At 55.9% G+C, this 19757-nt stretch overlaps 5 protein-coding genes across 5 annotated transcripts; 2 read left to right on the forward strand and 3 right to left on the reverse strand.

The window, feature by feature from the left end:
* Nucleotides 1–5: 5 nt before the first annotated feature.
* Nucleotides 6–9168, reverse strand: BDY24DRAFT_110743 (uncharacterized protein). Its single transcript, XM_076635852.1, has 16 exons — nucleotides 8857–9168; nucleotides 8112–8683; nucleotides 7874–8028; nucleotides 7544–7808; nucleotides 7050–7461; nucleotides 6840–6964; nucleotides 5255–6764; nucleotides 2906–5149; nucleotides 2441–2804; nucleotides 2011–2341; nucleotides 1756–1931; nucleotides 1494–1665; nucleotides 1347–1419; nucleotides 1016–1263; nucleotides 477–935; nucleotides 6–393 (listed from the first exon to the last, which is right to left on the reverse strand). The coding sequence occupies exons 1-16, from the start codon at nucleotides 8912–8914 to the stop codon at nucleotides 145–147; spliced, it is 7413 nt and encodes a 2470-aa protein (XP_076495332.1). The 5' UTR covers nucleotides 8915–9168; the 3' UTR covers nucleotides 6–144.
* A 1151-nt stretch (nucleotides 9169–10319) lies between these two features.
* Nucleotides 10320–11269, reverse strand: OXA1 (membrane insertase OXA1; the record flags this gene model as incomplete). The annotated part of the gene is made up of 2 exons (XM_076637469.1): nucleotides 10320–10959; nucleotides 11085–11269. The coding sequence occupies 2 exons, from the start codon at nucleotides 11267–11269 to the stop codon at nucleotides 10320–10322; spliced, it is 825 nt and encodes a 274-aa protein (XP_076495333.1).
* An 878-nt stretch (nucleotides 11270–12147) lies between these two features.
* On the forward strand, nucleotides 12148–13582 carry BDY24DRAFT_416355 (uncharacterized protein; the record flags this gene model as incomplete). The annotated part of the gene is made up of 9 exons (XM_076643574.1): nucleotides 12148–12178; nucleotides 12287–12354; nucleotides 12425–12448; nucleotides 12544–12569; nucleotides 12661–12674; nucleotides 12738–12801; nucleotides 12879–12987; nucleotides 13085–13285; nucleotides 13379–13582. 9 exons carry the CDS (start codon nucleotides 12148–12150, stop codon nucleotides 13580–13582), a joined length of 741 nt encoding a protein of 246 aa, XP_076495334.1.
* Nucleotides 13583–13710: 128 nt separating this feature from the next.
* Nucleotides 13711–15488, reverse strand: MRP1 (mitochondrial 37S ribosomal protein mS43 MRP1; the record flags this gene model as incomplete). Its single annotated transcript, XM_076643575.1, has 4 exons — nucleotides 13711–14370; nucleotides 14470–14648; nucleotides 15068–15125; nucleotides 15222–15488. The coding sequence occupies 4 exons, from the start codon at nucleotides 15486–15488 to the stop codon at nucleotides 13711–13713; spliced, it is 1164 nt and encodes a 387-aa protein (XP_076495335.1).
* Nucleotides 15489–15790: 302 nt separating this feature from the next.
* NHX1 (bifunctional K:H/Na:H antiporter NHX1) lies at nucleotides 15791–19362 on the forward strand (the record flags this gene model as incomplete). The annotated part of the gene is made up of 11 exons (XM_076643576.1): nucleotides 15791–15965; nucleotides 16050–16108; nucleotides 16189–16263; nucleotides 16356–16489; nucleotides 16700–16906; nucleotides 17048–17283; nucleotides 17431–17584; nucleotides 17696–17744; nucleotides 17818–17933; nucleotides 18008–19012; nucleotides 19113–19362. 11 exons carry the CDS (start codon nucleotides 15791–15793, stop codon nucleotides 19360–19362), a joined length of 2460 nt encoding a protein of 819 aa, XP_076495336.1.
* Between the last annotated feature and the right edge of the window lie 395 nt (nucleotides 19363–19757).

Below are 19757 nucleotides of genomic sequence, written 5' to 3' on the forward strand. Positions count from 1 at the left end.
CGAAGAGAGAGAAGCGAAAGTCATAAAAATCATAAGAAAAGAGACGTAGAAGCAAAGAAAGGACTACTAAAACCATAGAGACGACTCGAACCGAAACAAAGCAAGAAACAAAAAGCAAAACCCGACACGCGACCCTTCGTCTCCTCAGAACCCTTCCAGCCACCTTCCCTCAACGACCGCGAAGAAGATCCTCTTCTCCTGCTCCTTCGACAGCCATCCAACCTCTCCAGCATCGTCACCGACCTTGAAGACGGCATCGGGACGCTCTCCGTCGCCCACGTCCATTCCCTCGACGAGCGTCCTGCTGATGATCCCTTCCTCCAGGAGGAATCGAAGGACGTCGGTGACTTCGGGTCGGTCGAAGGTGGTGACGAAGGACGCTCGTAGGAGGTACTAGAAGAAGAGATGGAGGGGAAACGTCAGTTTGGGGAAGATCTGACGAGGAGAGGAGAAGAGAAGAGAGACGGGAGACTCACCTCGCTGGTCGGTCGAGCCATGATCCACCCAATCACACACCTCACAGACTTCTCCCAGATGCTCGGAACGATCTCTCCCTTCAGATCCAACCACCTCTTCGGGTAAACCAAAGTTCCTTCTCCCTCCTTCAACTCCGAGACAGCCCTTCGAGAAGGAGCCGAATCGGATCGATCGCTTCGCTCGTCCATTTCCCCTTCGCCCTCGTCTTCGTCCTCTGCTCCGGGAGTTGGTTCGTCCACCTCGTCTTCTCTGGGAGGGGCGAGAGGTGGTGACCTTTCGACGTCGTCTGACTCGGGAGGAGGAACGACGATTGACCAGGTTCGAACGAACTTCGAAGAGACGAGTCGAGCCTGATCGTATCCCGTCCAGAAGGCGAGAGGAGGGACTGAGCTGGAGAAGGCTCGAGAGAGCTTGATGATTCGGTTCGCGTTGAGAGGAGGGTCGAAGGTCTCAAGGTTCTGATAACGTAGGCGGAAGACGGTGGAAGAGAATCAGTTCTGAAAGAGAAGAAGAAAGGGAGGTGAAGGAGAAGACGCACGAGGAGCTGATCCCAATTCAATCCTCCGTCTCCGGCAGCCAGCAAGGACTCTTGGAAAGCCAGAGCACCTTCCGAGATATCGATCGAAGGCGAGTCCTGGAGCTCGAGAAGAGCCTGTTCTCGCTCGTCGTCGGTGTACTCGGCTGGCGTGATCTCGAGTTCTCCAGGAGCGGGAGCGACGACCTCGGGCTCGTCGATGGGTGGGTTCGAGATTCGACCGTAGACGTGAAGTTCGATCTCGTTGTCCTCTGAGAGTAGGGTGAAGGGAGGAGCGGAGTTAGCCAAGGGCGTCATCGAGACCGGAAAGAACGAAGAGAGAGAGAGAACGAACCCAGCTTCCTCGTGTTGTAAACTCCTCGTTTCGCCAAAGCGGAGACGTCGTCTCTGTCGACGTTGAGCTCGACCTGGAAGGGGAAGCGGACGGAAGGGAGAGTTAGCGATGTAAGAAGAAGCACAGGAGGAAGGAAGAATCACCCACTCGGTTCTCCGAACACAAACTCAGGAGAGCAGCAGTCGAACCCTCGGAAGCGGTAAAAGGCCAGTTCGAAGTCTCCTCCTCGAGAAGGATCGCTTCCTCTCCTCCTTGATCCTCGACCTTCGCAGACTCGGAGAAGAACTTGTTGCCGAGCGGTCCATCGATCTTGGTGATTCTGGCGGAGGCAAGCGCCAAAAGAGGCAAAGAGAGTCAGCCCAACGAGACGCGTCGAGGGAGGAAAAAGGACGGAAAGTTCTCAACTCACTGCTGGTTCAAGTGATGAGCTCTCGACATCGTGTGGAAGTCACTCTTGGTGACGAGCGAACAGTTGAGTAAAGCTCGAGTAACCTTTCCGAGGACGTTCTGTTGGCGAGGCTCCTGAACGAGGATGTTCTGAGCGGTCTGGGCGTCGTAGAGAGCTTCTGGGCAGTTGAGAGTCATCTGAAGAAAAAAGAACAGATGAAGGTTAAGATCAGCTAAAGTAGGCGAAAGACGGAGGCAGGAGAAAGAGAGAACAGACTTTGAGAGCAGCAGCCATAGTGCCCATCTCTGGATCCGCTGCGATCCATTCGGCGGGAGGGAGAGGATCTTCGACCTCTGGTCCGGTTCGGTCGATAACAAACTGAAGTCCAGCCATCCTCTTCTCGTTCTGCTCCTCCGAGACTTGCTTCTTCCTGTCGTGCAGCCAGAGCCACTCGTCCTCGTAGTCGAACGGCTTGCCCTTGACCTCCTTGAGATTCCACGTCGAGAGATCTTCGACGCTGCTGGGGAGAGGAGGAACGGCGACTCCGATTCGAGCTGGGTTGGCGACGGTCTTGACATTGGCATCAGCACCGAAGACGTTGGATCGACTGAGAAAGAAAGAGAAGGAAGGGAAGAGGAGAACGAGAACGAGGGTCGAAGTCAGTCGGTGGACGAGAAGGAGAGAGCGATTGAAGATTCAAACTCACAGCTCGCCCTTCGAGATGTTCTTTCGGAAGAACTTGAGATGATGAACGATGTCGAACTCGTCGAACTTGTGCCTCGGGGGATCGGGGAGGACCTCCGTCTTCCTGTGAGTCTTCCAGAGCTGGATGTACGCGTCCTGGAGTCGAAGGATGTAGGCTGCCGTCATGGGATCCTCTCGAAGCTTGAGGAATCGAATTCGGATGCTCGTCGGGAGGAAGGCCGGTGTGACCTTGGAGATGGACTTCCAGATGAGACGGCATCCGGCTCGAGTCGAACGAGCGATGAGGATAGCTCCCATGTCGATAATGAGATCGTCGAGCTCTTCGGTGTAGTTGAGTCGAGCTCGTCGTCGTCCTTTCTCGGGAGCTGCAGAGATTAAAGAGGAAGGGGGTAGGACGCAAAGAAGCAAGACGGTCAGTTGGAGAGAGTCGCGTTCGAAGAGCTCGAGCGAGAGGAGAGAAACTGACCAGGCTCGAGAGGTCCTTGACCGATGTTGGGGATGAGATCGTCGTCGTCCGGAGTGACAGGGTAGCAAGGAACCTTGGGTCGGGGGAGAGCTTGAGGTTGCTCCTCCTCCTCCTGCTTGGGACCAGCGTTTCGAGCTTCTGGTGCGACCGAAGGAGACTGAGATCGGGCGGGAGGTCTTCCTCGACGGGGCTTCAGGGCAACAGGTTCGGGAGTAGGGGAAGCGGCAGCTGAGGGAGTGGGAGGGAGAGGGGGAGGAGAGACCTCATTCATCGCCTCTTCCTCGTCTTCGTATCCGACCTCGGGAGGTGGTCCAACGTCGTCGACCTGAGGAGTGGCGGATTTAGCTTTGGGAGGAGGAGCGACCTTGGCCTTGACTTTGGGTTTCGGCTGAGCTCTAGAAGCTGCTTGACCTGGGACTCTGGGTTGAGGTCGAAGTTCCGGCGAGGTATCGAGCATCTCCTGAACGACTTCGGCGATGTGAGCTTCGTTGAGCCTCGAAGTCGACGTGTCCTTGAGTTCCGCTTCTCGAAGTCCTCGGAGATCCTTCTCGAGCTGAACCGTCATCTCGATGGAGTGGTGGACGAGGTACTTCCTAGCGAGAGCCGACCAATCCTCCTCGAGCTGCATTCGATGCTCCGCTCTCTTCCCTGCCAGCATCGTCCTCGTGTCCCTCTCGTCCTTCGCCTTCGTCTTCCGCTCAGCTTTGGCGGCCACCTCCTCGATGATCTGTTGCTTCCTCCTCGCCTTTCGAGCTTGGGTGGAGATGAACTTGTCGACGACCTCGAGGGGAGCTGCTGTGAGGTAGGCGAGTCGACGAACTTCGGCTGGGTCGTCGACTGGAGACGCGTCCGAGCTCATCTCGACAGCTCGAAGGAGGAAGGATCGTTGGATGGGACCGAGGAGGTACGTCTTGAGCCACGATCGAGGTTGACTGACGCTCTTCTTGTTGGGGTAGTCGCATCGAGCTGGCCAGTCCGAGAACGACGAGGGGAGGGGAGCGACGGGAGGCTCAGAGGATTTGACGGCGAGTTCCTCCATTCGAGTCCAAAAGTGGTCGACTTCCTCGACGGTTCCGATGGGAGCGACTTCGGCGAGGGACTGCCTATCGTTTCCGAGAGCGTAGAGAGGAGCGGTGTCGCCGAGGAGTTGGAAGTGGGTGAAGCTGACGGTGAGATCCTTGGTGAACTTGAGCGACTCCTCCTCCTCTCCCGTGTCGACCTCGAGCTCGACTTCCGGCGACTCTGGCGTTACGAGATGGAGTGGAACGGCGAACTTGAAGTAGTAGAACGTCTGGATGATCCTCTGGAACTTCTCCTTCGTGTTCCTTCGATCGACCATGAGGGAGACTCGAAGGGCCTTGGGAACGTCTCGCATCTTCGTTTGGCGACCGGCTTCGTTCTCGAGGAGAAGAGTGAGGACCTCGTCCGGAGCTGAGAGGGAGACGAGCTGGAGGAAGATCTCGAGGGGGAGTTCGGCGATAACGTCGAGGAGGGAGAGGACGCGTTGCTCGGGCGAGACGACGACTGCTGGATCCGACGCTCCTTCGACGAGGATCCTGGTGAGCTCCTTGTGGAAGATGGCTGCTCGGGCGAAGGCCCCTGTGACGAATCCGTACTGCTGACTGGCTGTCCTCCATTCGAAGAGGAAGAGTTTCCGGACTTCCTCGTCGTCGTCGATGACCTCGAGAACGTCGTCGAGGGTGAGCCCTGCGACGAGTTGAGACTCTCGAAGCTTCCTGAGGGTGGTGAGAGTATGAGCCTCGTATCCCATGTCGAGTTCCACGACGTCGACGTCTTCCTGCCTCGGCTTCTTGGGTTCAGCCGCCGTTGGATCAGGCTTTCGAGCCCTCGAACTGACGGGTCCGTTCTTGGTGACCTCCTCGACGAACTTGTCGAGCTCGCTCTGGGGTGTACCGGTGACGAAGAAGATCTTCGTCTTCATCATCTCTCCTCCCTTGGTCTCGGCTGCGATCGTTTTGGTCTTGATGAGCTGCTTTTCCTCGAGTCGACCCATCGTGAGCTCCCAGGTCCGTCGATCCTGAAGCGTCGCCTTCGTTCGGAGATCGTTCCCTTGAGCGAGAGCCTCGGCGATGATCTTTTCGAGGTACTTCTGGTGAACGATGGGAGCGTTGAAAGAGTTCTCGAAGATGCCACCGACGCTCTGGAGCCACTGGAGGAAGTACTGATCTCGTTTCTGACGAGCGAAGTCGAGGTTGGATTTGGGACGGACGTCTCGGGGAGGAACTACACGACAGAGAGAAGAGAAAGGTCAGCAAGAGTTTTGACGAGGCAGAAAAAAGTCTGCTTCTGTAAGAACGCAAGACGAAGAGAAGCAGAAGTGGAACCCACAGATCTTCTTCCCGTGGGCTCGAAGCTCGCCCTTCTCCTTCTCCTCCTCCTCGGGTTGATCGATCCTGACTCGTTTCTGAGACGAAGGTCCAGCTTCGGCGTTCTGCTGAAAAGCCACATCGTCCTCCTCCTCCTCTGGGATCTGCGAACTTCGAGCTGAAGCGGACGGGCGAGGACCTCGCTTCTTGGAAGCTGAAGCGGGAGGAGCGGGAGCCTGCTCTGGAGTAGGAGACTTGCTGATTTCGATGACGGCTTCGGCGAGGTCTTCGACTGGGGAGACGAGGCGCGGGATATCGAGGTTGGGTTGGGAGGGAGCTCGAGAGGGACCGTCGACGGCGAGTTCGTCGTCGGGAGGAGGAAGGTCGACGAGTGCTGGAGAGACCGACGGGATTTGTTCGACTGGTGCTGGTTCCATCGGCTGATCGTCGTCGTCGGCGGGTTGTTCGATGGCCTGTTCTTCTGGAGCCGGTGAAGGAGTAGCTGGGATGACGTTCTTCCTCTTGGAGGGTCCAGGTCTCCTCGAGGGAGCCGCGTCCTCCTCCGACTCGTCGAGATCTCCGGTCATCCTGATGGGCCCTTTCCTCTTCTTGAGCACGGGCTGAGCGAGAGAATGTGCCTCCTCGTCTTCGTCGACGACTGATTCCTCCTTCGTATCGTTGGCCTTCCTCTTCTGGGGTTTCCCTCCTCGAGCTCTTCCTGCGGTCGACGATCCTCGAGGCCTGATGGGAGGGAGGAGTCCTGCTATCGGTTTCGGGACCTCGACCTCGACTCCTTCCCCGTAGTGTTCGTCGACAAGACCTGGGATTCGGATTCCGTAGTAGTTGGCTCCTCGAACGAGCTTCTCGATCTTGGTCTTTTGATGAGGGATGGGAGTGGTTCCGTTGAAGACCTCGTGGAGGAGAGCGATGATGGGAGGTCCAGGTCCCTTCCCTTGCTTGATTCGAGTGAAGATGTAGTTTCCTTCCTCGTCCTTGGGAATCTCGGAGAGCGGCTTCATCTTGGTGTTGAGGATGATGGCGGGGTCGACGGCGTGTCCTTCGACGATTTTCGAAGCGGCCTTCTTCTCGACGGGGACGTGAGGTGGTCGAGGAGGCATCGCCCTCCTTTCGAGTCCTTGTCGAGACTGAGGTCCTGATCCATGGAAGCTTCCTCCTCGAGCCTGAACCCAGGGCTTGATCGCAGGGAGCTTTCCGGCGATGTACGAGTCGGCCCATCGTCCTCGAGTCGCTTCCGACGTCCAGAGCTGGTACGGTTCCAAGTCGAGGAAGCCTCGAGCCTGAGGAGCGGGAGGAGGGAACTTCGAGGTCTCCTGAGTGATCCCCGTCTTCTTGCAGTTCTCGAGCCAGTTTTCGATGGTGTATACGACGAGGTTCTTCTCCTTTCCGAGGAAGTCGGTGACGGCGACGAGGTTGAGGTGGGAGAGATGGGGAGGAGCGCTCGGTCGAGAGCAGTGTCGGTCGACGAAGGTGTCCAGGAATCGACGAGTGACCTTGATTCGGTCGGAGATTTGCTGTGGAATCGAGAATAAAAGACGGGTTAGTGGTGAGAGACGAGATTGAGGGAAGGATTTGAGAAGCAAGCTTGCAGTGAAGGTCATTCCGCGAGAGCCAGCGGCCTGAATCATCTCGACGATTTGTCGCTCGATGGGCATCGAAGTCGAGACTTCGACGGCAGGTTGGAATCGAGTCGTACTTGGAACGGCTTCTTCTTCTGAGAAACGAAAGAAGGAGAAGAAGAAAGGAGGTCAGAGCTGAGAAACTCGAAGGAAGGCGAAAGACGCGTCTCCAAAGCTCACCAGGAACTCCGAGCAGCTCTCCCCCGTCAACCAACTCCACCTCCTCTCTCAAATCCATCTCCTCCTCGTACACAGCTCCTCCAGACCCGCTGGCTTCCTTCTCCTTCTCCTCCTCCTCCACTTCCATGGCCCTCTCCTCCGCATCCTCCTCAGCCGCATCCCCATCGTCCTCGTCGTCTTCGTCGTCCACGACTTCCTCGTTCTCCTCTCCAACCTCCTTCATCTTGGGCCCCGAAGACGTCCTCTGTCGTGGAACGAGCTGGATAGCTCGGTGTTGACGGTTCTGTCGTCCGTTCGGATCCTGGTTGATGTTTTGAACCTTGACGCGTCGAACAATTCCTTTCTCGACCATGAGTCGGATCGTCCTCTGGATCGAACGACGAAGGGCGTAGGGGAGGTGACCTCGGAATCCCTGAGGAACGAAGAAGAATAAGAAGAAGAAGAGAAGGTCAGTTGAGGAAGGGGCATGAAGAGAGAGAGAGAAAGCGACAAACCATGTCCTTAGCGAGGAATCTCGTCCTGATGAGCTCTCTCGAACGAAGGTTGAGTCCGTCGACGATTCGCTGGACGATGGCTTCCGAGTTGTTCCACATGCTGGTAGGGAAGTCGAGGAAAGGGTTGTTGGGATCGGCGTAGAGGCTGCTTTGCTTGTTCTCCTTGAGGAGCGAGTAGGCGATCTGCTCCTGGTTCTTCGAGATGTAGAGGACGTGGACGAGGTTGGTGGTGAAGGAGGCGTGAGCAGTGACTTGGAACTTGGCGCTGTAGCAGAAAAGATACAAGGTCGGTCTCGGGTTCGAGCAGAAAATCGACAAAACGCGACTCACATGAGACCCAGGTCGAGCAGATTCTTAGTGTAGTAGAAGACCATCTTCTGATCCTGATGGAGATGTCGACCGAGAGCGATAGAGTCGAGACCGACTTCCTTGGTAGAAGCGATGAGACTGAGAGCCTGGTAGATGATCTCCGAGATCTTGATGTGCTGGAGAAGAGAGAAAACGAAGGGAACGCGTTATGAGTTTCGAGCTCTCACCCCCCTAATCTCTCTCTCGCGTTCGGACTCACCCCTGGGTACTTCCCCGTCAGAACGTAGAACATCTTGTTCCCATCGAGAGCAATCCTGAGTCCTTCGTACTTCTCCTTGAGGTCGTCGAGCCTGACGTCGAGGTACTCCTCCGGTTTGAGGAGGACGAACGCATCTCCCTTGTCGGCGTTCTTCTTGGCCGTCGCCTTCCCCTTCATCCCAGGCAGAGCTCCCTTGATCTTCTTCCTGGCAGGAAGACCACGAGCGACGTTTCGAACGTCGACGGCTCTCTCCTCGGCGGCTTCCTCCTCGACGGCTGCTGCTGATCCTTCCTTCTCCTTTCCCTTCCCCTTCGAAGACGAGGCGGGTTCCTGCTCCTCGTCCTCCTCTGCTGCTTCTTCTGGTGCTGCTGCTGATGATGACTGGGGTACGACTCTTCCTACGATGACTCCCTCCTGTTCGATAAGGATCTTCCAGAGGAAACGAAGGTACTGATCGTCGATTCGAGTCGTCGGTCGAGAGAGGGAGGCAGGGTCCTGTTGCTGCATGTCCTGCTGCTGGTTGTCGTGGTAGAACTGAGCTGCATGATGGAGTAGCGAGTCGAGATCCAGACCTGTGAGGAGGGGAACGAAAACAAAGATGAAAAAGAGAGGTAAGACGTCGGGTTCGATTTCTAACAGAGCTCAGGTCGCCCTCCTTCCTCTCCTTCCTTCCCTCCCTCCGTTCCCGTCCCTCTCCCTCCCTCCCCTTCAACTTCCAGCTCGATTCTAGTACACCAGGACTGACCTGAAGGTCCACTCGTCCCCATCTCCTGAATGAGATGCTTTAAAAGTTTGTCGAGCATGGCTGGATGGGCTCTTGAAGAGCTGGAGAGGCGCCTTCCTTCCTTCCTTGTTGAGCTCGAGAGAAACTGTTGACTTGTTCGGGAGTCGAAGCGAGAACTTCTACTAAAGTTGGAGAGATGGATTTGTTGGGTCGTAAGGGACCGAGAGAGGGCGAAGAGAGGGGTGGATGGGAGGAAAGGTGGCTAGGAGAGGTGATGAACGTTGGGAGGGAGAGGGAGGGAGTCAATTCGGGGGAGGGTCAAGAGGTCGACGAGCGAGAGGAAGGAGCGAGTCGAGCTCAAACAACTCAATTTTCGTCGTTTCAAGACCTTCAAGACTGCACGGGAATCAAGCTGGCTCGGTCTGTGCGAACACGAAAGCCTTTAGCGAGATCTGGCCTGAGAAAGTCCGCAAGGGGACCAGCTCGACGCGACCGACTCCCCTCTCTCTCCGTTCCTCCTCCCCTCTCTCAAATCGTTCCCCAAAAGAGCTGTTTCGTATAGATCATACTAATGAAAATCTACTTCTTCCCCTTCCCAGCCCTAGCAGCAGCCTTCGCAGCAGCCAGCATCTCCTCCGCTCTCTTCCTCCTAGCCCTCAACGCCTCCAACTCCGACTGCACCCCTCCCGCTCCAGCAGCACCACTCCCTCCCACCGACTTCGTCGACCCCATCCCCTTCACCGCCGACGACGTCTTCTTTGTCCCCGTCGTCGTCCACCCCTGAGCGTCCATCCCCTTCGCCACTCCTCCCTTCACGACATGACTCTCCAACACCCCTCCCGTCGTCCCTCCCACCACCTCCGAAAGCGTCTTGGACGACTTGAGCATCTGAGCTCTCTTGAGCTCCTCCCTCTCCTTCGAAGCCTTCTGGAAAGCCGCCTCGGTCTCCCTCTTGTGCTGCAAAGCGATTTCAGGGTCCAGCGACGTTGTGTTCCCTCCAGCGGCTTTCCTCCTCTGGTTGGCGGCCTGCTGGGCCTTAGCTTCCGTCGTAGCCTTGGCGGCGGCTTTCCGGGAGGTCTCGTTGAGGGCGTTCCAGCCTGTTTTGATGGCTTGCCAGTCCGAAATGATGGGTCGACCGAGGGTTTCAGCGGTCGGGGAGGCAGGGAGACGGAATCGGTTTCGAGCCCAGGAGGTTCGGAGGAGGAGGGATTGAGCGACTTGGAAGGAGTTGGAGGTGGCCCAGTAGAGGACGAGAGCCTGTTTATGCGTCGAGGAGATTGGAGAGAGAGAGAGGAAGAAGGGACGAGTTCAGCGGAGAGCTCTCGAGGAATCGAGAAGAGACGAGAAAGAGGGAGTCGAGCAGTAAACGGAAGGTCTACGAACAGCAGGGAATCCTCCGATGACTTTTCCTCCGATGAGAGGAAGCCACGAGGCGACGGTGAAACCTCCGAAGACGGGGATACCGATGAGCGAGATGTACTTCATCACTCCTGTGATGGCCTGCTGGTTTCCGGGTTGAAAGCGAGGTGCGATTCCAGAGATTCCCATCTGTAAGAAGGAAAACGAAAAGGGGACGCAGAAAGACGAAGGAGATGGAGAGGAGATGGAGAGAAGGCAGGGTCAGCGAAAGAAAAGGAGGAAAGAGGGAGGGAGAGACGGGTCTCGTCTCGTCGAGCGAGCACGAAGAACGAAAAGATGGAACGTACGTGCATACTGAGGAAAGTCATACCACCAGCGACGACGGGGAGGATGTAGGTAGGATCGGGGGCCGTAAGATCGAGGCACCATCCAGGGATTCCTCCGACGGTGAGTTGAGGGACGGGGAGGTCGGCCATGGCTCGAACGGAGAAGAACATCGTCATGAAGAGCGGGATCGAGACAAGAGGGAAGACGAGGAGGGTAGCAGGGGAGCAGTCGTGCCTCTTCCAGTGGGCGGTGAGCTCCTTGTGGACGGCGGTCATCGTCGCCATGTCGCCTTCGTCCTTTGCCTTGGTCATGGCGTCCTGGTAGATCTTGGTTTGGGGAGCGACGACGATCATGTTGGCGGCCTTTCGGAAGTTTCCGACCATCATAGGAGCGATGGTACCTCGGACGAGGAGGGTAGCCATGACGATCGTAGCCCACCTTGGAAGGAAAAGAAAAGAAAAAGGGAGAAAGGAGAGGAGAGGTGAGCTCGAGCGCGAGATCCCGACTCTCTCTCTCGCTTCGTTCTCACGACTCTTGGAATCATGGCAAGAGCTTGAACTCACCAAGGAAGACCAGTGAAGACGTGAATGTACTCGATGATGCTCTGGAACAGCCTGGTCGGGAACCATCCGTTGAGTCCCATCGCCTTGAAGTCTCCGATTTGGATGGGGACGTGGGCGAGATCCGCCATCTGACTGGGCTCGAGGAACTGATCTCCGACGACTCCGTTCGATCCTTTGGGAGGCATGAAGGGAAGATTGGGAGAGGTGGGGGCCAAGTTCTGGAGGGAGGAAGAAGGAGGAGGAGGAGGGAGAGTCGAGGTGTAGGCCTCGATGTCGGCGATGGAGACCGGAGGTTCGACGACGGGAGCTGCGACCTCGGGAGCGGAGGGAGCGGACTGGGAGGTAGGAGCGGGAGACGCTGATGATGGAAGGGATGCTGATGCTGGTGTTGTAGAAGGAGCGACGGCGGCGAAGGAGGAAGGAGGGAGGTGGTCTCCGATGTCGGCTGGAACGAGAGGGGAGAGGACCTCCTCCTTTTGCTGGGATGCCCATGGGTTGAGGTTCGAAAGTCCGAAGGCTCGCTTGGAGGAGAAGGAGGAGGAGGTAAAGGTGCTTTTAGAGATGGGTTGGTTGCGGAGGTGGACTCGAGAGATGGTCTGAAAGACGAGGAGGGAAGGAAGAGAAGGGAAGGTCAGCTTCGAGCTCGCAGAAAAAAAGGTCTAGGAAGCCCGTTTGCGAGTGAGTCTCGATACTACTGACTGAGAACGACCGAGCCGAGAAGTTACAAGACCTGGAGAGTAGCGAAAAGGTCATTAACAGAAGCTCAGAGCTCGAACGAGTCGCAAGGAAGGGACCCGACTCACGATGAGAGGGAAGGAGAAGCTCGAATCGACCTAGCCATCTTAGGCATCACACCAGAAAAGGAGGACATCCCAGCACGAGATCCAGCCGGAGAGTCCGATAAAGGGTAGGAGACGAGGTAGAAAGGAAGGGAAAGGGAGCTTGTCGTCGTTGAAGGGAACCAACGAGTCGGGTTTGAGGAAAAGGGAGAGTCGAAGCTGAACACGACCTCCTTCCAAACGACCACAATCTCCTCCCTCCTTCAACAGCTTTCTCGACCAACATGACCGATATCGAGAAGTTCAGAGTCCCAGGTGCGTCCGTGTATTATTTTTGAGACGATGCGTGTGAGGAAGCCCTAGAACTGACGCTTTGAACATCGCTTGGTCACCTCCACCTCCTCCTTCCCTCTCTCCTTCAAGGGCATTCTGATCTCGCCTACATCCCTGACTTTGTTTCCGAAGCTGAATCCGACTACATCGTGAAAAAGGTAAGCCAACGGTGCCTCGATGTAACGCTGGAGTTGCTGCTGACTCTGGTTCTTCGTCCATCTCATCCAGATCGCCGAGAGCCCTCTTCCAAAAGTGAGCTCGACCCATCTTTCCTTTGCTCGTCTCTCTCGAGATCCGAGCTAAGCTAAGCTGATCGATCTCTGTCTCCTCTCTCTCTCTATCTGTAGTGGAAGAATGTCCCGACTGGTCGAAGGTGCGCTTTTCTGCCTTCTTTCCTGTGATCTTCTCGTCGATCAAGCTCGTAAAACGAAGAGCTCACCTCCCTCCCTCCTTCTCCTCCTCAGACTTCAATACTGGGGTTCGTCGACTCTCGCTCGTCTTCTCGAGCTCAGGAACTAATCATCATTCCCTGAAATTTCAGGTGGAACTCTCACCAAAACGAACACCCTCATTCCTGAAGCTCTACCGGCTTGGGTGACTCAATTGTGAGCTCGTCGCGTCTCTCGTTTCCTCCTCCTCTCTCCTCTTCCCTGACGCCTTCTCCCCTCCCTCCTCCTTACAGCCCCGATCTCATCGACCGAATAAAGGACCTGGGAGTCTACTCAGACTCCAAAATCGGTCAACCCAATCAGGTCTTGATCAACGAGTACCGTCCTGGCGAGGGAATCGATGTCAGTCCGCGTCTCTCTTCCCTCTCAGCTAGTTTCTTTCCCTTCTTTGCTCAATAATAACGCACTCCATCGAATCTTGTTCTTAACGCTCAAACAGCCCCACTCCGACGGACCAGCCTACTATCCCACGACCTGCTCCCTCTCTCTCCTCTGGCCGACTCTCCTCTTCCTTCACCCCCCACCACCTCCCACCGTCGCTCTCAACTCCATCATGGATCTCACCCCTCCAGACTTACCTCCCATCGTTTTACTCCTCGAACCTCGTTCCCTCCTTGTTCTACAGGGGGAGAAGTACACCGTCAGTCCTTACTTTCCCTCCGTCGTTCTTCCGTCGCTCGACGCGTCCTGACTCCTCCTTTTCGTTCGCTTCGTCTGGGTTTCGTTCGAGCAGGACTGGAAGCACGAAATCAAACACGTCTTCGAGGATGATTTCGGAGCGGTGGAAGTGGTGAATCGAGAGGGTCTGAAAGGGAAGAAGGTGCAGGAGTTGGTTGGGGAGAAGGGAGTGGGGAGGAAGGTGAAGAGGGAGAGGAGGGTGAGCTTGACGTTCAGGACGGTGGAGAAGGTTGGGAAGGGGTTGGTTTTTGGTCGATGAATGCAAAGGACTTTCGAATACAGCCGTCGAAAGAAGGAAAGAGAGGAAGTGAGCGACAAGGAGAGAGTTCGATAAGCAAAAACCAAAACGTCGCTCCTCGTTCCCATTTCCCTTCAAAAGCTACGAAACTACTGATTCCAATTCTTCCCCACCGTCGTATCCAAAATCTGCTTCCCTTCTTGCCCTCCCGTATAAAACATCCTACTCTCCACCATCTCCCAATCCACAGCTCTCAACCAAGCCTTCACGTACTCCTCCTTCCCCCAAACCCCATGATCCACCATCCACGCGCTCTCGTTCATACTCAGCACCGCCAGAGGCACAATCCTCCTGAACCCCACCAGATCCCCGAAACTCGGCGCGGGGGAAGCGTTGGTCATGCTCGTAGGCGAGTAGGCGTTGCTGAACGGCAGCGCGGGAAGGAGGGACGACGTTTCGTTGAGGAGGGAAGCTCGGGATTCGACGTCCTGAGCGAGGAGGTTGGAAACGGCCGAAGCGTGGTGTTGCTCGCCGTAGATGTAGCCGTCTGGAGAGGTGAGTCCGAGGTTGGGGAGGGAGGCGACGGGGCGAGCTTTGTGGACGAGGAGGGTACCGGGTCCGGAGACGGAGATGAGGGAGAGTCCGTCGGAGGAGTTGCGTTCTTCTTGGACGAGCCAGAGCCAGCCGGAGGTGGTCATGCCTTCGGCGGTTCCGAGGAGGGTTTGCTCGAGACCGGTGGACGATCCGAAGGAGGCGACGACTTGTTTTTCGAGTTGGTAAGGGTAGGAGCCGGGTTTGCGAGGATCTCGCTGTGGAAGAAGGACGAACGAGCAGGAGTCAGTGTGAGTTGTCGCTTCGCTTCAAGTTGTTCTCGGAATCGAAGCTGAAGGTCAAGAAGGTGATCTCACGAGGGTAGAGAGGAAGAAGTTGTTGTTGAGCAGCTCGCAAGCCGAGATAAACAGTCTGCGACGACGAGCTCGCCAGTACTCGTCGTTGGGGTGTCTCTTGACGGGCTCCAAATCGGGAACGGCATCCTTGGCGCAATTCTCGACGATATGAAGGACCGAGGAAGTTTCGAATTCGGTTCCTGGAGGGAGAGAGAAGGAGAAGAAGGAAAGGGAAGGGGAGGAGGAGGAGGAGGACGGAGAGTCAGTTTCAGCTCGAAGCTGGGGGTCCTAAGAGGGAGAAGATGGAAGTATCGAGAAATGTGTATGTTGGTGATGCTCTGGAGGAATCTAAGCAGAGAAACGGGGCTTGAGTAGGAGAAGGAAGGGAAGAAAGAAGCTCGAGAGCAACGACTTGACTTTTCGCGAGCTCGACCTCCTTCTCTCCTCCTTCGCTCCTCCCAGAGATTCAAGGTGGAAGCAGCGAGCCAACGTCTCTCACAGCGGAACCTCGAGGGTTCTAACTACGACCGGTCGAGAAAGGATATGCGACCCAAGTGGGCTCGAGGAGAGATGTCGAAGAGGGAAGGGAAGGAAGGAGGAAAAGAAGAGGAAAGCTCACCTTTCGCATCCATGGCCAACTGAGCCAACAGCGACTGGTGATAGTCAACAGCAACAGTCTAGAATCGAGAAACAAGACGAAGGCGATCAAAGGATAAGAATCAGCAACTGTATATCTACCAGAGAAGGGAGGACGAGAAGGCGAAAGAGCTGACCTTGATTCCATCGGTCGAAAAGAGATCTCCCACGGGCAGGGTAGGATCTATCGACCAAGGGTAGTACTTTGGAAGTTTTCGAGTTGTAGGTTTCAGATCTGGGATGGAGCTGAGCTGGGAAGATCTGGACTGGTTGATGGGAGCGGGAGGAGGGATCGAGGAGGAGGAAGGGGAGGAGGCGAAGGATCGAGTCGAGCAGCCGCTCAGAAGACGAGACGACGACGAGGACGCCCGAGGAAGACGTTGGAGGAGGGTGGAAGCCGACATCCTGGAGGAGGAGAGGAGAGAGGGAAGTTGGAGTGGGGTGATTTTTTGGGGGTGCTGATGGTTGAAGGGAAGAAGAAGAGAAGGAGAGGAAGGTCGAAAGCCAGTCTCGATTTTGATTCCTGAGCTCGAAGGGAGAGGAGCCCTCGACGCATCGTCTAGCTCTCAACCCTCACCCTTTTCAACTAGGGAAACGACCTCGACGAACCTCACGCCTTTCCTATCCTCCAAACAGCATACATCCACCTCGACTGGATCGCTCTCCCTCCTCCTCTCCTTCCCTCTCTCTTCTCCCCTCCATTCGAATGTCGACCGCCAACCCCTCGAACCCCATCCCAACGCCAGAGGAAGAAGAGTCCCTCTCTTCATGGGCTCTCTGTATTCTCTGTATGCTTCTGATCGGAGCTCTGTGGATGTCGTACTATCTTCAAGTCAGGAGAATCAGAGCCATCCACGAAACCGTCGTCTCCATCTTCGCAGGTCAGCTTCAACCCTTGCCGCCCTCCTCCCTTCTCGTCTCTACAACTCAAGCTGACACTTTTTCTCTTTTTTCTCGATACGAAGGTATGGTCGTTGGTCTGATACTGAGACTCTCGCCAGGCCATATGATTCGAGAGATGATTGTGAGTCGTGCTCTTTCCCCCCATCTCCTTCCGCGTTCGGAGCTCACCTTCTCCTTCCTTCCTCTTCTCTCCTCCTTCAGACCTTCAAACATACCCTCTTCTTCAACCTGCTCCTTCCTCCCATCATCCTCAACTCTGGATACGAGCTTAAGCAGGTGAGACTCCTTCCTTTGCTCGTTCGCCTTCCCACTCCCGCAGCTCAAAGGTCGACGGCGACGAGACGCGAGCTCGCTGTTCTCTTGTTGAGTTCTACGTCGCATGGAGAGCTCATCAACATCTTCTTGCTTTGGGTGGGAACCTACAGGAGAACTTTTTCAGGAACTTTGGAGTCATCTTGACGTTCGCGTTCGTCGGGACCTTCATCTCTGCGGTTGGACTTGGGTGAGCTTCGAACCTTCCTTCCCTTTCCCTCCTCCTCCGTCTTCGCCTCGCTCGATGCCCTGCACTCTCCCCTGCATCTTCTCGTCGCATCATCTGACTCTATCCTTACTTCCCATCTCATTCTACCCCTCTCCTTTGAATCCTTCTTCCTCCATCCTCGCTTCTCTCTCTCCCGTCGCCTCAACACACACTGCAACGTTATTCCTCCAGAGTCCTCGTCTACCTCTGGTCCTTCACCGGTCTCGAAGGTCTCAAGTTCACCCTCCTCGAATGCTTGATCTTCGGTTCAACTCTCTCTGCAACCGACCCCGTCACCATCATCTCCATCTTCAACTCGTACAAGGTCGATCCAAAGCTCTTCTCCATCATCTTCGGAGAGTCGCTCCTCAACGACGCTGTTTCGATCGTTCTCTACGAGTGAGTACCCTATCCCGCTTCATTCCTCCTTTTCGAGCTCAAAATCTCGTTGTCCCTCATAGGAGTCTCGACACTACGCGTCTTTCGTCACTCGCAGCTGAAGCTCATCTCCCTCCTCTCTTTCCCTCCCTCCCCTCTCAGGACCCTCTCCCAATTCCACGGCGACGACGGAATCTCCGTCAGCTCTCTCTTCCACGGAGTCGCCATTTTCCTCCTCCAGTTCACCATCTCCATGGCCCTCGGAGTCATTTTCGGTCTTTCCTGCTCGCTCGTCCTCAAGCACTCGAAACTCAGCCTCTACCCTGGGATCGAGAGCTGCATCATCACGCTCGTGGCGTTCACGAGCTACTTTATGAGTACGGGGTTGCACATGAGTGGTGAGTTTTGAGGAGTTGTTGGTTTGGATGTTGGCGGGAGGGAAGGGAAGAAGGAGAGCGGGAGACGCGTCGGGTCGACGAGGATCGAACGCTTGCTGACTTTCCGCTCCTCTTCCCTGGTTTGTTTTTGGGCTTGATGGTCAACAGGTATTGTCTCCTTGCTCTTCTGCGGAATCACTCTCAAGCACTACGCCTACCACTCGATGTCGAGGAGGACGCAGAGGACGACAAAGTACATGTTCGCCATCCTCGCTCAACTTTCTGAGAATTTCATCTTCATCTACCTCGGACTCAACCTCTTGTGAGTCTTATCACCTCCCTCTCTCCTTTCCGAGCAGATCTCAGCTTCGTAGAGAGCACGAACTCGTCCCTGACCTTCAGCCCTTTCTCGTCGCGTCTCTTTCTTCTTCAGCGCTCAAGACATCCTCGTCTTCAAACCTCTTTTCATCCTCGTCACCACCGTTCGTCCCTCTCTCCTTTCCTTCTTCGGGCTCGAAGTTCTCGAGACTGATGTGCGTCTCCCTTCGTTCACAGGTCTCCGTCATGGCAGCTCGATATGCGGCCGTCTTCCCTCTCTCGGAGATCATCAACTGGATCTTCCACGCTCGAGGTCAACGAGCCGAAGAGCTTCCTCATTCGTACCAGATGATGTTCGTCTCCCTCTTTTTTTTCCCTCCCTCCCCTCTTCTCCTCCACTAACGTCCTTCCTCCCTCGTTCCTCCAGGCTCTTCTGGTCCGGTCTCCGAGGAGCCGTCGGAGTCGCTCTCGCCGTCGGAATCAAAGGAGAGAACGCCGACGCTCTACGAACCACCGTCCTTGTCGTCGTAGTCATCACCGTCATCGTCTTTGGAGGAACCACCGCTCGGATGCTGGAAGTGCTTGGGATCCGAGTAGGAGTCGAGGACGAGGACGCGTCGAGCGATGATGAGGCCGCGGGAGGAGGAGCGAATTGGAATGCGGGAGGGATGGCCTTGCAGGCGGGACCGGGGAGTAGCAGGAGGTATGCTGGGCAGAATGGACGGTCGTTGAGTGGGAGGGGTGGAAGAGGAGGGGTGGGGTTGGGCGGGGATGAGGGAGGAGGGTACGAGGACGTCGAGGATGGGTTGGGAGGCTACAACCGAAACGATTCGCCTCTGGGAGGAGGAGGAGGAACCCCCAACCTCAACAGCTATCGAACCTCGAACTTCAACAACCCTCCTCGATCAGCCAACGCAGCTCTCATTCGAGGGTTCTCCAACACTTCCTCCTCCGAGGACGAGGATCAGAACGACGACGAACGATCCGACGACGGAGAACTGTTCCCTTCGGCTCAACACCAATCCACCGCTTCCCTCCTCCACGCCGACGCCTCCTCTCGGCAGCACACGCTCTCCCAACCGCCTTCGCCGAACGGAAGGGAAGGCATGGTCTTCCGAGACGGCCAGTGGTTCACCGCTCTCGACGAACGCTACCTCCTCCCTCTGTTTTCCAACTCGGTCGCTAGTCGACGACATCACGCGAAGAAGGCTAGTAGGAGAGCTTCGGGACGGACTGGGGGTGGGAACGGGGAGGAAGGAAGTGGAGCGCAGAGTCCGGCGTTGTTGGACGGGGAGGATGGAGAGGACGGGGAGTACTTTGAAGGGGACATGGGTGTGGGTGGAGGAGAAGGGGATTCGGAGAATGGGAAGAACGCGAAGTGGAAGACTGGAGCGGGTGGGAGTGGGAGTGGTGGAGTGAATAGGAACTTCTCGTGAGCACTCGTCGTCTCGTGTTTCGTTCGTTCTCGTTTCTCTCTCGCACTGACCACCCTCCCCTCCCTCCTTCCTTCCTATACTTTTCCCACCCAACAGCGGCTCCGTAGCAGACTTCTTCCAAGGCTTCACCTCTACTCCTCCTCCCTCCCGCGCAAACGACTCAACTTCTCACCGAGACCCCCTCATGAACCCTCCCCTCTCCGCGTCCCTCTCGCAATCGTCCGCCGGCGACTTAGGCCTCCGAGGAGGAGGAGGAGGAACGAGACCGAGCAGTGCTGCTGGGGGGAGTAGCAGATCGAGTGCGGTCGGGTTGGGAACGACGATGGCGGAGGGGAGGGTTGATTAGCTGAGGGGAGTGAGAGAGAGAGGGAACGAGGAGGGATGGTACGGGTTTTTGATACGGTTTTATTTACTTAGAGGACTCTTTTTTTTTTTTCTTGTTGTTTCGTTGTGGCAAGCTGGAAAAAAAAAAGGCAGTAATCTTGCTGGAGACGAAGCGAGGACGAGACGAAACCTTGTCTCGACGCGTCAGAACTCGAACGAAGCCTCGCACCGTCAGAGGGACCGTTCAAAACAAGGTGGTGGGATAAGACATACAGCGAGACCGGTAGTAGTAGTAGTAGTATGCGAGAGAAAGGGCGTTAAGAGGGAGGGAAAAGGTCGTTGACGAGAGCGAGCGAGGAGGAAACGAAAAAACGAAAGCGAAAAAAGCAAAGAGAAACCCCAAGAAACCGAAAGCAA

The sequence above is a fragment of the Mrakia frigida genome, assembly GCF_051309035.1.
Source record: "Mrakia frigida strain ATCC 22029 unplaced genomic scaffold BDY24scaffold_21, whole genome shotgun sequence".
Taxonomy (NCBI): domain Eukaryota; kingdom Fungi; phylum Basidiomycota; class Tremellomycetes; order Cystofilobasidiales; family Mrakiaceae; genus Mrakia; species Mrakia frigida.

What these genes read in the sequence shown, in the direction of transcription:
- BDY24DRAFT_110743 (XM_076635852.1), bottom strand. Translation starts at nt 8,914, where the DNA reads ATGCTCGACAAACTTTTAAAGCATCTCATTCAGGAGATGGGGACGAGT. An exon ending in CTGCTCGACCTGGGTCTCAT is followed by an intron (nt 7,809 to 7,873) that starts GTGAGTCGCGTT and finishes TTTCTGCTACAG; the next exon opens with CGCCAAGTTCCAAGTCACTG. An exon ending in GATTCCTCGCTAAGGACATG is followed by an intron (nt 7,462 to 7,543) that starts GTTTGTCGCTTT and finishes TTCGTTCCTCAG; the next exon opens with GGATTCCGAGGTCACCTCCC.